At 41.3% G+C, this 16226-nt stretch overlaps 1 protein-coding gene across 1 annotated transcript; it reads left to right on the top strand.

Annotated features, from left to right (window-relative positions):
• The first annotated feature begins 438 nt into the window (after nt 1–438).
• On the top strand, nt 439–15517 carry MRPS15 (mitochondrial ribosomal protein S15). The gene is made up of 8 exons (XM_073670604.1): nt 439–657; nt 794–844; nt 2527–2602; nt 3045–3093; nt 6797–6881; nt 9433–9491; nt 10402–10593; nt 15249–15517. Exons 1-8 carry the CDS (start codon nt 537–539, stop codon nt 15354–15356), a joined length of 741 nt encoding a protein of 246 aa, XP_073526705.1. The 5' UTR covers nt 439–536; the 3' UTR covers nt 15357–15517.
• The last annotated feature ends 709 nt before the right edge of the window (nt 15518–16226 follow it).

Below are 16226 nucleotides of genomic sequence, written 5' to 3'. Positions count from 1 at the left end.
GTGCCGACAGAGCAAATGTGCACTGTCAAGCATCATTTTCAGGAGTATACGCCTACTGGAGGAGGACACTCAGAAGCAGTCTACTATGATGCACCCACACGTTCGCTCCCTTGGCACCATTATAGACTATGGCCTCGTCTGCTGAAAAGCGCAATGTGAAAGCACCCTAGACACACACATCAGTGAATGGGTCCATGAACAGACTGTACATAGATACCACCTGTGCTACATTTGTGCTCTGTCTGAACTACCCAGTGTGAATTCAACCTAAAGAAAAAGGAGATGTCCTATTCTGGTATGATTTGTAGACACAACATGCCCAATCAAGTGAACTGGTCAATGAAAAAAAACGGGCAGCACACTCACTCCGCGACCAAACATGTGAATTGTGGCAATGATATGATACATAATAGTAGTCACACAAGTAATGATGAATGAGCGTGACGTCACTACCGCTCCAGGATCCGCGCTCGATTGCTTCAGCCTGCCAATATGGCTGCGCCCTTGTGAGTGCTGTCAGTGACCGCCGATTCGGGATGTTTGCCTTTCGGACAGCCGTAAGCCGGGGCACCAGGTCGGGGTCCTGCCTGGTGTCAGCCGGAAGGCTAGCAGCACGGTGTCAGACATGCTACGGAGGGACGGGGTCGCTCGCTGCAGGTATGTGGAGGGGCTCGGTGGTCCTCAGATTAGCTGCATGTGCCTGCACGGTGCTGCACGACCCGTTCACATAGTGCGGTCCCTCCTGTCATCAGATACTAATGTGTGGCTTTACACTGTGTCTCTTTTCTTTCAGGGGCAAGTCTACTTCATGTACCCAGGACCTATGCCACAGTGAAATCCGAAGGTACAGTATGGTCCCTGTGCATAAGTAGCAGCTCCCAGCATCGGGCTACTGTGACAGTCTAGGGCTACCTGGTCAGTGTTTAGGGCAACCCCATGAAGCACAGCATGTGTTTTACTGACCGATCTGCAGAGAGATAACATGGATGACTAATAAGGCTGGTCATTGCAGTTATTCTGGCTTTCATACATCAGGTCACGTGCCTCCGTTATGGAGTAATGTAATGGCTATGATCAAACAATTTGCTGAACATTGAAGCGGTGGTCCAGCCAATCCATCTTTTCTTTGAGTGTTTATCATCACATTTCATGCCCCATAACGTTACTCTTTCTGTATGAGGACTTGTCTTTTGCAGACTAGTATGTGTCAGTACTGATGTTTTGGGGTGTATGGACCTGATAGATTAACTTTTATTAAAGTGTAACTGCACTTTCATGTGAATGTATGCTCGCCCATAACATTTGAGGAGCAGAAAATCCACAACTGCATACAGTCCTAGCACGGTGTTGATGATTTTTTTTTCAATCTCATCCCATCCACACTGCTTTTATTTTTAGGCCAGAAATTGACCTATTTTGTTAATTTTTCAATATCAGCACGTCAATTTCACCTGCAGAAAGAAAAGTTTTAAATTAAATAAGATTTCCACTTTTAGAAAATTGGATCCCAAATTCTCTACCTAAAACTGCAAACAGAGTAGGTACTCGCCCTCCCCTGGTCTAGTGCCTGCTCTCCTCTGCTGCTTGGGTCTCGTTATTTTACCTGTAGCCGTAAGGACATGATGAAAGATCACACCACCACTGCAGCCAATCACTGAGCTTCGGGGTTCACTTTCCTGAAAGTGGAAAACCTATTTAAATACTCACGTGCTGATTTCTTCAGTCTCAGCAGGGCATTTATGCCAATTTCTGCACATGTCGGCCCCATGTGACCAATATCAATAAAAAGCTGTTGCAATTAAATGGGACAGAAATCTGGCTGTAGTGACCAGCCCTCTCCTGGGCTGATGCCTACATTTATATGTATATGTAGGCATCAGCCCAGGAGAGGAATCACATTAAGATAAGTTTCCAGCATAAGAAGATCGCCTTGTCGTAGGCTGCTGGGCATGCACGAATTGGCCAAATTATGTGCTAACAGTCTTTGTTTTTTCCTATTTTCTAGAGCAGTAATGCAATTCATATTTCAAGTTTACATGCTTTAGTGTAAAAAAAAAAAAAGATAGAGTGCAACTTTGTTAGTTACTAATAGGGATGCAGTCATGGCAGTCCAGAGGGCCTTTGTTAATCTCCCAGATGGCACAGTAACCCATCGATGCTCCAGTCATGTAGCTGAGAGACGATAAATGACAGTGAGCCCATATCCGCTGCCTAACCATATAGATGCCATGGTTCCTGTTGACCATGGTATCTAAGGGGGTCAGTAGCTGTGATAAGCTGTAACTGCTGCTGTATATTACAGCATTTATCCTCTGTGGATGGCACAGTCACAGCTCTGTTGCGCATGGTTCATCTGAAATATGCAGATTTATTGCAGGAATTTCTGTGGCTGTTCCCTTATCTGAATGTCCGATAAAGTGAGGAGATTTTCGGTCTCAGAAAAGAGGGCTGTGTAGAGTGTGTGCTTTTATGTAGCAAGTAAACCTGTAACATTTATGTTTTCATGGGTTCTATCTTTTGTTTCAGGAGGGCCGAGCCAACTGGATGACTTGCCGTCAACAATGTTTAAGAAGGAGTATCTTGCAATAAAAAGCACAGAAGGGTAAAGTATCTCATAGGCCTCGTTCATACAGTGCAGTTTTTGATGCCACCTTTACTAGCTAAAACCGAGATGGAATCTTAAAAAAAACAAAAATGTAAAGCTTTTCCTATTGCACCAACCTCAAAAAGAGGGTTGTGTGTATGGGCTGTAATTGTTGGTTGCAGTATTTGGAGCTTTCATGAATTAGTTATAATGTGTGATACTGGAAACCATTGACCAGAAAACTGTGCTGCAGAATGTGTTAGGACTAAGTGCTGTTGCCTCGATTTAAAATCAAGCACCTGAATCCAGTGCACTGAGTCCTGAATGTCTTTCATCTGTACTAGTGGAAGATTCACATATTTCCATCCTCCTGCTGAAATGGGGATGGTTGAGCAAAAAGTATAACTTTTATATTTTAGGTGTCATTGACTCTTAAAGTGCTATCTGTGTTTCCCTCCAGGGTTAGTGATGTTGTAAAACGATTATTGTCTCTGGATATGGCAAGTCAGGTCAGTATGTTTTTTTTTTTTTTTTTCTATAGCCTTTTAGTGTAATATGCAATAAAAGACAAGTTAATTCAGTAAAGGAGCCTTATGTATACTGCTGCTAAATTCATCAATTTACGGGATGGCGAAAATAGAGCAAATTATGCCAAATGTGTAAAATTAGAAGCAAGATCAATGTGTGCAACTTTCAGAACACTCTCACATGATGTTGATGGCTTGTTTACCTTATCAGAATTCTGCTCCCAAGTTTTAAAGTTATGGATAAGTGATAGCTAAAGATTAGCAAAAAGTTTTGCAGGACCCTGATCCAGAGTCCATGTCGGTACACTGAGAGCCAAACCAGGGTCCTGCGAGCCTCCTTGACCAGCACTCTGGACGCTTCTGGCATTCACAAGGCTCCCATGACATCATGACATTATTAGAGGTCTAGTCCCTAGTCATGATGTGCATTGAGCTGCAACGTCATGAATTCAAGGGCACCTTGTAAATGTCTGTGACCTGACCTTTATAGTACCCTGGTCCGTCTGCCATGGAATATTGACATGGACTATGAACCAGGGTCCTCTGAATCCTTTTGCTCAATTTTAGTGATAACCTGTTGACCACTGGAGGTCTCACTACTAGAACCCCTAGCAGTCTCAAGAAGGTGGCTCTATAAAGCCCTGTGTGAATGAAACCGTTGCTCCTCTCCATGTCTGTGGGACTTCTGGAGATAACAAAGCACTGTACTCAGAATTGGTGGGAATGACTGATGACTCTAAAAACCTGGTACAAATGGTTCAAAAAATGTGGTAGCTTTAACTCCTTCTAGCCATGCCCCCTTTTCCAGACTCTTCTCAAACCTGTCAAGGCAGGCTTAACCCCTTTATGATATGGCTATTTCCATGTTTTCATTTTTTGCTCCCCCTTCTTCCAAGAGCCATAACTTTTTTATTTTTCCATCCACATAGCCATATGAGGACTTGTTTTTTTTTGTGAGATGATTTGTACTTTTGAGTGACACCATTCATTTTACCTTAAAGTGGACTGGAAAGCAGGGAAAAAATCCAAGTGTGGTGAAATTGCAAAAAGAGTTCAATTCCACAATTTATTTTTTGTTTGTTTGTTTTATTTGCCATGTTCACTATATGGTAAAACTGACCTGACAATATGATTCTCCAGGTTCATACGAGTACTCAGATACTGAACGTTTTCAATTTTTGGCATATAGGGCCTTGGTAGGGCTTGTTTTTTTTGTGCCCTGAGCTGACAACGTTTTTTTACGGATACCATTTTGGGGTAGATAAAATGCAATAAGAGGCAATGAAAACATTGTATCGGAATGTTGTGGCTGCCCGAAAAAAAAAAAAAAAAAATTGTAGTTCTGGCGTTTCGATTTTATTTAATTTTTTATTTTAATCTCGCTACGCCATTTACCATTCGGATTCATTTTTTATATTTTGATCTGACTTTTTCAAACTCAGCGATACCAAATATGTGTATTTTTTTAACCCTTTCATGACATGCTCCGTACCTCCTGCTTTGGCGCGAGCTCCAGCGATGAGCCCGCACCTTTCCGGCGACATGACAGCTGAGCTGATCAATCTCTGACAGCGGCATTTAACATGGCCACGGCGGAAGGACATGACAACCCGGGGTCTGCAGGAGACCCCTGCGGTTGTCATTGCCGGGATGCTATGAGCACTACCCAGCGGTCGGCACTCATAGAAAGTGAGCATTTCTGCTACACACAGTTGATCTGATGATCGCAGCTTCTAGTCTCCCATGGAGATTATTGAAGCATTTAAATACTTAAAAAAAAAGTTTTTAAAAAATTAGAAAAATATAAAACTTTAAATCACCCCCCTTTTGCCCCATTCAAAATAAAAAATTAGAAAAAAAATGTAAAAAAATCAAATATACACACATTTGGTATTGCCGTGATTAGAATCGCCCAATCTATCAATATAAAAAAAGAATTAATCCAATCGTTATTAAACGGCGTAACAAAAAAAAAAAAATCAAAACGCCAGAATTACGTTTTTTTTTTGGTTGCTGCAACATTGCAATAACGGGTGATCAAAACATTGTATCTACCCCAAAATGGTATCAATAAAAACGTTAGCTCAGCCCGCAAAAAATAAGCCCTCACCCAGCCCCGAAAAATGGAGACACTACGGGTCTTGAAATATGGCAACTTTTTTTTATTTTTTAACAAACTTTTGGATTTTTTTTTCACCACTTAAGTAAAAAAGAACCTATACATGTTTTCTACTCTTAATAACCTGGGGAATTATAATGTCAGGTTAGTTTTACCATATAATGAACGTGGTTAAAAAAAAAAAGTGAAACTGCACTTTTTTTGCAATTTCACCGCACTTGGAATTTTGCTTCCTGTTTTCCAGTACACAATATGGTAAAACCAATGGAGTCGTTCAAAAGTGCAACTCTACCTGCAAAAAACAAGCCCTTACAAGGCCATATGGACCAAAAAATAAAAAAGTTATGGTTCTGGGAAGAAGAGAAGTAAAAAAAAATGAAAGCGCAAAAACTGAAAAGGGCCGCAGCGTGAAGGGGTTAATGGGAGTGGGGGTGTGATTTGAACTTTTATATTTTCTTAATTTTTTTCATATATTTTAAACCTTTTTATTTTTGCTGTATTTAATAGTGCCCTTAGGGGACTTGAAGCTGTGATCATCAGCACTGCTATGTATAGCTAAAATCACAGTCTCGTATGAACACGAGCTAAGCGCTGGCTATCACAGGGGATTCGTAATGACAGGCACGGTGGTTTTCAGCAGACCCCTGACTGTTATGGCACTCAATGAACACGTCACAGGCACGCCGATGGGTGCGTGGAATTATGCCCCGGTGTGTGATAAATGCCGCTGTCAGAGACTGACATATCTGTTAAAGGCCGATGATGGCTCAATAATTCAGCCATCATCTGCCAAGAAAGATGCGGACTTGTCCCGCATCAAAGGCACTGATACGACACATGACATAAGTTTACGCAATATGTCATGAAGGAGTTTAAGGGGTGTTCTCATGTTATGAAATTGGTATAGATAGAAAAAGATGTTTATCTGCTGTCGTTCTCTTGCAATGAGAGCTTTTATCTTACATTTCCAAGGAGATCGGCCACCAGCTCCTGTCGAATATACTAGTATTCGCAGTCCAGGCTGAGGTTAACTCCTGAGATACCAGTTGGCTTTCTCCAGCCCATTAATTTATATCCAGCAGTTAAGTGCTCACCTCCCTTCCGCTCCATCAGCTCCTGATTTGATCAGTCCTGCAAAATCACAATCCCCAGGTTCCCTCAATGGGCAGTTTCTAGAGCAGTTCTCTTATTAATTGCTCACTAGTACTGTTTGTTCCGAGGCTTTATTATCTCTGTATGCAAATATAATGATAATAGTGTGGACTAATGTGTGGAGAAGAGTATTGTTTGTAGTCTTTTATCTTAGACGCACATAAGTTTATATTGGGGCTATAGCTATACTTTTATTTTGGATGCATTAGGTTGATAAACAAAATTCTCATAGACTTTAACTTTATGTAACTGTATTGCACATCTTCCATAAAAATAGGAAAGGACCATTATTAATCAGTGTGAAGTATGTAAACGTCACAAATGTCTAATCAGAATGTCTTTAGGGCAAAAATAACTAAGTGAGAGAATAATAGTTTTTGAGGAATTGAAATTTCTTACTATTTACATTCCTAGTCTGATAAACTGAAAATAAAAATCCAGCAGCTTGTGGATAAAGTGAGACGAAGTCCTGATGACAGTACGTCTACAGAAGTCCATGGTAAGTGTGAACAGTCTGATTGTTACAATACTAGCGCAGTACTGCTGGAAACCAGTGGCTGAAGGAGCACAAGCAGGAACAGCAAGCAGTAATAGAGGTTCTTGGAGATAGCAAGGAGTTGTAGGATCAATCTTAGATGAATTAGAACAGTCTGAGTAAGAATGTTCAGGAGCTGGAGACTGAAGCTAGGCTAACAGCTAGACACAATACTTAAGCAATGAGTGAGAGATCCATGCGGCTTTAAGTAGGCCCAAACAGGAAACAAGATGGATACCATAGATACAGAATCTGCTGTCTTGGAAAAGGGCAATTATAGAACACAACAGCAGCCTCCAGTGGTATGGAGTGAAACTGCAGCACAATTATTAACCCCTTAAATACCGGGGACGTATTAGTACGCATATTTGCGTACTGCCCGTTCAGTGAGGGCTGCTGCGCTGAGCCCTCACTGAACGGAGCACATGTCAGCTGATTCTTACAGCTGACATGTGCCCGCAACAGCCGCGGGTGGAATCGCGATCCACCCGCGGCTGTTAACATGTTAAATGCCGCTGTCAATCTCTGACAGCAGCATTTAACGCGCGCTTCCGGGTAGCGCGTCATAAGCCCCGCCCATCGGCGACCCCGTCACGTGATCGCGGGTCGCCAATGGGCGTGCATGACAACCCAGGGTCTGCAACAGACGCCTGTGGTTGTCATGATCTTGTCGCTATGAGCGCCACCTAGTGGTCGGCGCTCATAGCACAGGACCATTTCTGCTGCATGCAGGGGATCTGCTCGTCCCCTGTATGTAGCAGAGGCGATCGGATAGTTGCTGCTTCTAGTCTCCTATGGAGACTATAGAAGCATGCAAAAAGTAAAAAAAAAAAGTTTTGAAAAATATAAAAAAAATATAAAAGTTTAAATCACCCCCCTTTCGCCCCATTCAAAATAAAATAATAAAAAATAAACCCCACATACACATATTTGGTATCGCCGCGTTCAGAATCGCCCGATCTATCAATATAAAAAAAGAATTAATCCGATCGGTAAACGGCGTAACGAGAAAAAAATTCTAAACGCCAGAATTACGTTTTTTGGTCGCCGCAAAATTGCAATAAAATGCAATAACGGGCGATCAAAACATCGGATCTACTCCAAATGTTATCAATAAAAATGTCAGCCCGGCGCGCAAAAAATAAGCCATCAACCAGCCCCAGATCACGAAAAATGGAGACGCTACGGGTCTTAGAAAATGGCGCTATTTTATTTTTTTTTTTTTACCAAATTTTGGAATTTTTTTTCACCACTTAAATATAAAAGAACCTATACATGTTTGGGGTCTATGAACTCGTAATGACCTGTAGAATAAGAAGGGCAGGTCAGTTTTAGCATTCAGTGAACGTGGTAAAAAAAATAAATAAACAACTGTGGTATTGCACTTTTTTTCCAATTTTACCGCACTTGGAATTTTTTTCCCGTTTTCCCGTACAGGATATGGTAAAACTAGTAATGGCGTTGAAAAGTACAACTCGTCCCGCAAAAAATAAGCCCTCACATGGCCATATTGACCAAAAAATAAAAACGCTATGGCTCTGGGAACAAGGGGAGCAAAAACGAAAATGCAAAAACGGAAAATGCTCCGGGGCTTAAGGGGTTAAAGTGAACAATAGCTTCCACTAGTGGTCAAAACTGTAGAAGGCAACAGAATTCCTGATACTGATATTGTTGGTCAACAGAGTTGGTGCGCATTTATACTTCTGTGTATCGTTTCTTCAGCTACGACAGTGGTCTGTGTCTGTTGGATGGTAAAGCCCCTGTTGTGTCTGATGGCATGGGGATTGAATCGCACCAACTCTAGTGGCCAGATGTAAAACATGGTTGTGGTGCATAAATTGTTGTGTATCTGCTAATGTGAAGATCTGCCGCAAACAGCAGCTTTTGGCGATTCAGTGGTCTGTTCAATATATTACTTGGATGGCTCTTCATTTTGATGAGTAGCACCCTAGGGTTTCTAGTCAGAGCAGCCAATGTGGCAGATCCTGACTGCTCAATGCCCTATGCTGCTGGAGCAATACAGCTTTCATCAGATCCCTACCCTCAGTAAATGAGGTCATACATGAAGCTTGTGAAGCCTTTTGTCGTTGATGGCTATTGTTAACAGATCAGAAGTGTTTGAGCCATTGCATAGTGTGGGTAAAACGACTGTATTGGCATTGAATTCTGAAATCCAGGGTCACCGTTTCTTTTCCTGTGAAGTCTGCGTAAGAGTTGTAAGACGTAGGAGCTCCATTGGAAAGAGATCATCTACTAGGTTGGCAATCGTGTATGTGCCAAGCGTCTTGTGTAATGTTCGGCGTGGATAACTGGAGACATGCAATTTCCTTTTTTTCCTTTATGGTGTAAAATAACTGATTTCACCACATTTCCACTTTAGCAGAAGTCTAGACTTTCACAAGGAAACAATATAAAAGTGTCTATAATCAAAACTGGGACATCTCTAGGAAAAAAAATATGCATCAAAAAGGAATTTATTTCGTCGTTAATTGTTGATGCGTTTTTATATTTACAGTTGCAGCTTTAACGGCAAGAATCCAAAACTTTAAGGAGCATCTTCAAACTCATCCAAAGGCAAGTCATCGTAATGTCTACCCTTAAATCGCCAGTAAGCCTCCTTCACACACAGTTTCCTTCAGGGCTTTATCAGCATCTGTAAAATTACCATATCCAAAGTATGCAGTATTTTGAAAACCTCATTATTATGGTTTCAAAAAAAACACCATAAAGATTAACATTTTTAAGTAGTGCGTTTCATTTTTCACTCTATACACACAACCGAGAAAAAACGCCTTGAACGATGACGTTTGCCATCAAAGCTCCAAAAATGCTTTCAAAGACATAACTATAAAACATAATGCTTGAAGTCGCCACTAGAGGGAGCATGTCAGCTTATACCAAATATCGTTCATTGAACTTTATGACCGCAAACATTGAAGGGAACCTGGCAGCTCATTCATCCTGCCCATTTTTCAGAGAAAGCCATAGGCGGCATGAATCAGAGTCTGGCTCTGATGTGTCAGCCAATTATTTTTTACTCTGAAACACTGACATACTATAAAGGTCTGCTGGGGACTTTGTCGATCCGGTGACTAGTCTAAGAGGCCAATCCCAGGCAACTTCTCCGCTCCCGTCCCCTTGAGTGACAGGTCTTTCCCTACATGTATCTATAGGGAGAGATATGTCACTAAAGTGGTGTGGGGCAAGGAAAAAGCCTCTATGGACCTGGTCTCCCAAGCGGCATAGCTTCCAGACAGCTTTTAAATTTCTGTATGCAGTGTCTCATAGTAAAAAAAAAATAATACCTGGCTGAAATGACAAAGCCAGACTCTCATTCATTCTGCCCATAGTTTGGGCAGCATGTATTTACTTATCAGTTCTCCATAAACTTCCATGGCCACTCTAGTGATTCCTGCTTTTTTTTTTCCTTGTATCTTATTTCTAGTGTTTTTTTAAACTTCTACTGCTCTATACTCTGTACTAGGATAAAGCAAACAAGAGGCGAATGTTAATGTCAATAGATCGGAGGAAGAAGTTATTGAAGTTTCTGCGTCGCACGCGCTATGATTCATTTGAACACGTCTGCACTCAGCTTGGCATTGAGTATACCTTCCCACCAGAATACTACAGAAGGGCAACCAAAAGATGGATAGCTAAGAAAGCCTTCTGCTTGCAGGTCTGCATTTCCTTACATTTCTGATGGGCAGCTGTAATATACAGATACTTTTCCATATTAAATGTCAAATGTGGTTACAGATTCCCTATCTAAAGTATTAATATGGGCATACAGGTTATAGACTGCTGAAAAAGTCCTATCTGAATCCTTAATATCAGATGCCTTGTTGTGGATAAATCCTCTTTTATCAATTCATGTAAATGACCTCTTCCAGGCTATGGGGAGGACAGTGCCTGGAAGATAACTCTGTCCCCAGAGCTTATTTTGCATGAGGGGGAGTTACCAGTGTGAGACCAGTAACTAACACCGAACAGGAGAAATTAACTTTTGTCTTCTTGCAAACACATCTTTTGCAGCTCTCTGATCTCTGCTGTATTGTAACCATATTGCACTGTCTGCGTGTGAGCTGGAAGCTGAGAGGAATCTGCAGATGTGTAGACGGAGGTATAATCACACACAGCTCTGCAGTAAGATCAGGAGAGCAGAGAGGCGATCACACATCACACTGGTAACCATGCAAATTCTCTTCAGAGAGGACGAGGACTAGAACTCTAGTGCACTCTCCACAAGGAGAAACTTTACCCCTTGGATCCCGGTCAGACGCCTCTCACCTAGCCAAACCAGATCTCCCACTTTGCACTGATGAGGGGCAGTACCCCAAACATACTGTCTGCAAATTGAGATTTTGGCTTTTATCCTAAGTCATGTGACAAGGCTTGTTAGAGGGTCGATATTGACTTTTAGGATTGCTGCTTCCAATAGGTGGTACTAGAGTTTTAGTCCTCTTCCTCTGTGAAGAGACAATTTGCATATTTCCCACAGGAGCATTGCAAGGCTTAAGTCTCCTCACCTTGGCATGTCAGGCTTTACAGGTCACTCTCCACAAGGAGAAATGTTACCCCTTGGATACTGGTAACCATTACACATCACACTGGTAACTCCCCCTTCATGTAAAATAAGGCAGAGTTGCAGGTGCTTCTCACTAAATTAGAATATCATCAAAAAGTTAATTTATTTCAGTTGTTCAATACAAAAAGTGAAACTCATATATTATATAGAGTCATTACAAACAGAGTGATCTATTTCAAGTGTTTATTTCTGTTAATGCTGATGATTATTGCTTACAGCCAATGAAAACGCAAGTCATTTATCTCAGTAAATTAGAATACTTTATAACAACAGCTTGAAAAATGTCTTTAAAATCCGAAATGTTGGCCTACTGATATGTATGTTCAGTAAATGCACTCAATCCTTGGTCGGGGCTCCTTTTGCATCAATTACTGCATCAATGCGGCGTGGCATGGAGGCAATCAGCCTGTGGCACTGCTGAGGTGTTATGGAAGCCCAGGTTGCTTTGATAGCAGCCTTCAGCTCTTCTGCATTGTTGGGTCTGGTGTCTCTCATCTTCCTCTTGACAACACCCCATAGATTCTCTATGGGGTTAACCCCTTAAGCCCCGGAGCATTTTCCGTTTTTGCATTTTCGTTTTTGCTCCCCTTGTTCCCAGAGCCATAACGTTTTTATTTTTTGGTCAATATGGCCATGTGAGGGCTTATTTTTTGCGGGACGAGTTGTACTTTTCAACGCCATTACTAGTTTTACCATATCCTGTACGGTAAAACGGGAAAAAATTCCAAGTGCGGTAAAATTGGAAAAAAAGTGCAATACCACAGTTGTTTTTTATTTATTTTTTTTACCACGTTCACTGAATGCTAAAACTGACCTGCCCTTCTTATTCTACAGGTCATTACGAGTTCATAGACACCAAACATGTATAGGTTCTTTTATATTTAAGTGGTGAAAAAAAATTCCAAAATTTGGTAAAAAAAATAAAAAAATAGCGCCATTTTTTAAGACCCGTAGCGTCTCCATTTTTCGTGATCTGGGGCTGGTTGATGGCTTATTTTTTGCGCACCGGGCAAACGTTTTTATTGATAACATTTGGGGTAGATCTGATGTTTTGATCGCCCGTTATTGCATTTTATTGCAATTTTGCGGCGACCAAAATACGTAATTCTGGTGTTTAGAATTTTTTTCTCTTTACGCCGTTTACCGATCGGATTAATTCTTTTTTTATATTGATAGATCGGGCGATTCTGAACGCGGCGATACCAAATATGTGTATGTGGTTTTTTTTTTTATATATATTTTATTTTGAATGGGGCGAAAGGGGGGTGATTTAAACTTTTATATTTTTTTATATTTTTAAAACTTTTTTTTTTTACTTTTTGCATGCTTCTATAGTCTCCATAGGAGACTAGAAGCAGCAACTATCCGATCGCCTCTGCTACATACAGGGGACGAGCAGGTCCCCTGCATGCAGCAGAAATGGTCCTGTGCTATGAGCGCCGACCACTAGGTGGCGCTCATAGCGACAAGATCATGACAACCACAGGCGTCTGCTGCAGACCCTGGGTTGTCATGCACGCCCATCGGCGACCCGCGATCACGTGACGGGGTCGCCGGTGGGCAGGGCTTGTGACGCGCTACCCGGAAGCGCGCGTTAAATGCTGCTGTCGGAGATTGACAGCGGCATTTAACATGTTAACAGCCGCGGGTGGATCGCGATTCCACCCGCGGCTGTTGCGGGCACTTGTCAGCTGTAAGAATCAGCTGACATGTGCTCTGTTCAGTGAGGGCTCAGCGCAGCAGCCCTCACTGAACCTGGGGCACGCAAATATGCGTACTAATACGTCCCCGGTAAGTAAGGGGTTAAGGTCAGGCGAGTTTGCTGGTCAATCAAGCACAGTGATACTGTTGTTTTTAAACCAGTATTGGTACTTTTGGCAGTGTGGACAGGTGCCGAATCCTGATAGAGAATGAAATTTCCATCTCCAAAAAGCTTGTTGGCAGAGGGAAGCACGAAGTGTTCTAAAATTTCCTGGTAGACGGCTGCGCTGACTTTGGTCTTGATAAAACACAGTGGACCTACACCAGCAGATGACATAGCTCCCTATACCATCACTGATTGTGGAAACTTCACACTAGACCTCAAGCAGCTTGGATTGTGGCCTCTCCGTCTTCTTCCAGACTCTGGGACCTGGATTTCCAAATGAAAATTGGAACTCTAGGACCTGGTGGAGTGTGTCAATGACTGCCTTCTGGACATCTGTCAAGTCAGCAGTTTTCCTCGTGATTGTGGAGCCTACTGAAACAGACTAGGGGACCTTTTTAAACGCTTAGTAAGCCTTTGCAGGTGTTTTGTTAATTATTCTAATTTACTAAGATAATGACTTGTGTTTTCATTGGCTGTAAGCCATAATCATCAACATTAACAGAAATAAACACTTGAAATAGATCACTCTGTTTGTAATGACTCTATATAATGAGTTTCACTTTTTGTATTGAAGAACTGAAATAATTAACTTTTTGATGATATTCTAATTTTGTGAGAGGCACCTGTATCCTCTTCCAGCCAGCGTCCTCCCCAGAGCCTGGAAGAGATCATTTACATAGTCCTAAAGGATAATTTCTCAACAAGGCATGTGGTATGAGGCATACAGGTAGGATTTTTTCAGCAGTCTATAACCTGTATGCCCATAGTAATAGTTTAGCTGTCAAATGTGGTGACAGATTCCCTTTAAGTGTGAGGGCTATTTATATCTTTATAACCAATTTTGTTATTCTTGCTCCAGTGCATCTAAAAAAAAAGCGATATGAAAAACAATTTCCTTTAATTTCCTGTATACAGCGCCTATGGCGAACTATGTGTTTCCATGTTTGCAAACGGTTATCAGATCTTCTAATGCTGCTGTCATATATACCATACACAGTCCATCTGTATTTCAGCACTTCCATCTTTCCTCCACTTCGTGGCAACTTTCAGAATGAATGTTAGCAAGAGAGAACACGTGCGAGTACGACTGCTGGATCAAACTACAGATTCAGTAAAAGGAGTTTTCTGGTTTCAGAATATCTCTGTCCTCCTGGCTACATTTTGCTTAAAAAAAAAAAAAAAAAAAAAAAAAAAAAGACAATGCTTCGCTTACCATGCCTGGGTCCAGCGCTGAGTCTCCGCCGTTGCTCCTGGTGTCTGTTATTGTCTGTAGTGCTGCCTGAGTTAATGGCACAAGCCACTCGGTTATTGGCTGCTTCATTGTAAATTTGATGTCAGCTCTAAAGACAATAGTGGACACTGGGAGCAGCAGCGGAGACTAGTGTTGGACCTGGGAGGGTGAGTAAAGCACATTTGTACGTGTTTTCATGTTTCTTTTCTTTAAACAAATTGCAGCCACAGTATGGGTTTCTAAAACCAAAAAAGCCCTTTTATAGTCTGTAACCATTGAAAGATATACTGCTGTATAGTAGTTGTAGACAAAAAATGCTAGCCTTTAGTAATAATGCATCTGCCGCCTTGCTTCTGTTTCAGTATTTTTGATGCAGTGGAGTAATAACCCATTTTATTTGTAACTTTTCATGCCCTCTAATATGTGACAAATGTCTTATTGCATTGAGAATGTCAGGGAATTCTATCAGTAAGAGGTCTGTCTTTTACAGACTGGTTCTTGGGATAGAAGGTAACATCTGTCCCTGCATATTCATTGACTACTGGCCAAATAGAAGAATGTGGCTTTAACTACTGGGGAAGTTGATGTGAAAGCTAAATCCTTATCTTGACCTTTTAATTCTCACAATTTGTGGGGCTTTCTTTACAGGTACATAAAGAAGCGAAGAAACTGAATGAGAAGGAACGCTCTCAAAAGAAGGAACGTGTTCCTAAGGCCAACCTCCCTCTGTATGTGTTCCCGCAGCCAACTAATTGAGTTTGAAATAGCATGTTCCTAGCCATATTGTGTATGTTTTATTTAACACCAAGTGATTGACGATGAGAAAAAAATCTGCTAAATGTAAACTTTTGCTTTACCTTCTGAACCGATTATTGTATTGGTTGGAAAACTCCAGAATAAATCTACATTTTGCTACATACTGCTCCATTGTCGCATTACCTTTTACTGGGCATTATTAAACTTGGATTTTGTGGTGTTTTTTTTTTTGTCTTTTCCAAGTCCTAAGAGACAGTTCGTTGTTGCTCCTTAGCAATAGACTACAATCAATTTTAACTTTCAGTGTGAAAATAAATCAAACTAATCAGACTTTTACTTGTTAAAACAGACCAGAAAAGCTATTTGCAGTCACCATTTCCTTTTTTTTTAACAGTACATTCTAGGCTAATTTCATGCTTTTGTAATGTTAGGGTGTGTAACAAACCAAACTAATGCCAAGATATGGATCTGTAAATTAGGCAATTCTTTTTCTTTTCGAACACAAGGCACCAAAATGCAAAGCAGTTACTGTAGGCTGAAAACGCATAAGACGGCTGGATCAGCACAAACAGGTAATAATTTGTGTAAATGTACAAGTAAGTATTAATGGGATATATGGACGCATTACTCAGATTCATTCTACATGGGCTTCAGGCGTTTCTCGTGAAGAATCATTTCGGCACTTCTGATGTTTTCTCTCAGTGCCTTCAGCTACGTTGATTACGGTGTTAATTCATGGACCTATAGTGTCCATGTCTATGTGCAATTTGTCACAACGGACACTGGCATAGCCTCATACTTTATAGCTCATCTGAGCTGGCACAGTGACTTGCATTGGTCCTTGTGCCATTCATTGTGCTCACAGATGGA

This window comes from Phyllobates terribilis, unplaced genomic scaffold (assembly GCF_046119375.1).
Source record: "Phyllobates terribilis strain yellow unplaced genomic scaffold, ASM4611937v1 Scaffold_2__4_contigs__length_985480577, whole genome shotgun sequence".
Taxonomy (NCBI): Eukaryota; Metazoa; Chordata; class Amphibia; order Anura; family Dendrobatidae; genus Phyllobates; species Phyllobates terribilis.
This window is presented reverse-complemented; position numbering and strand designations above follow the sequence as displayed.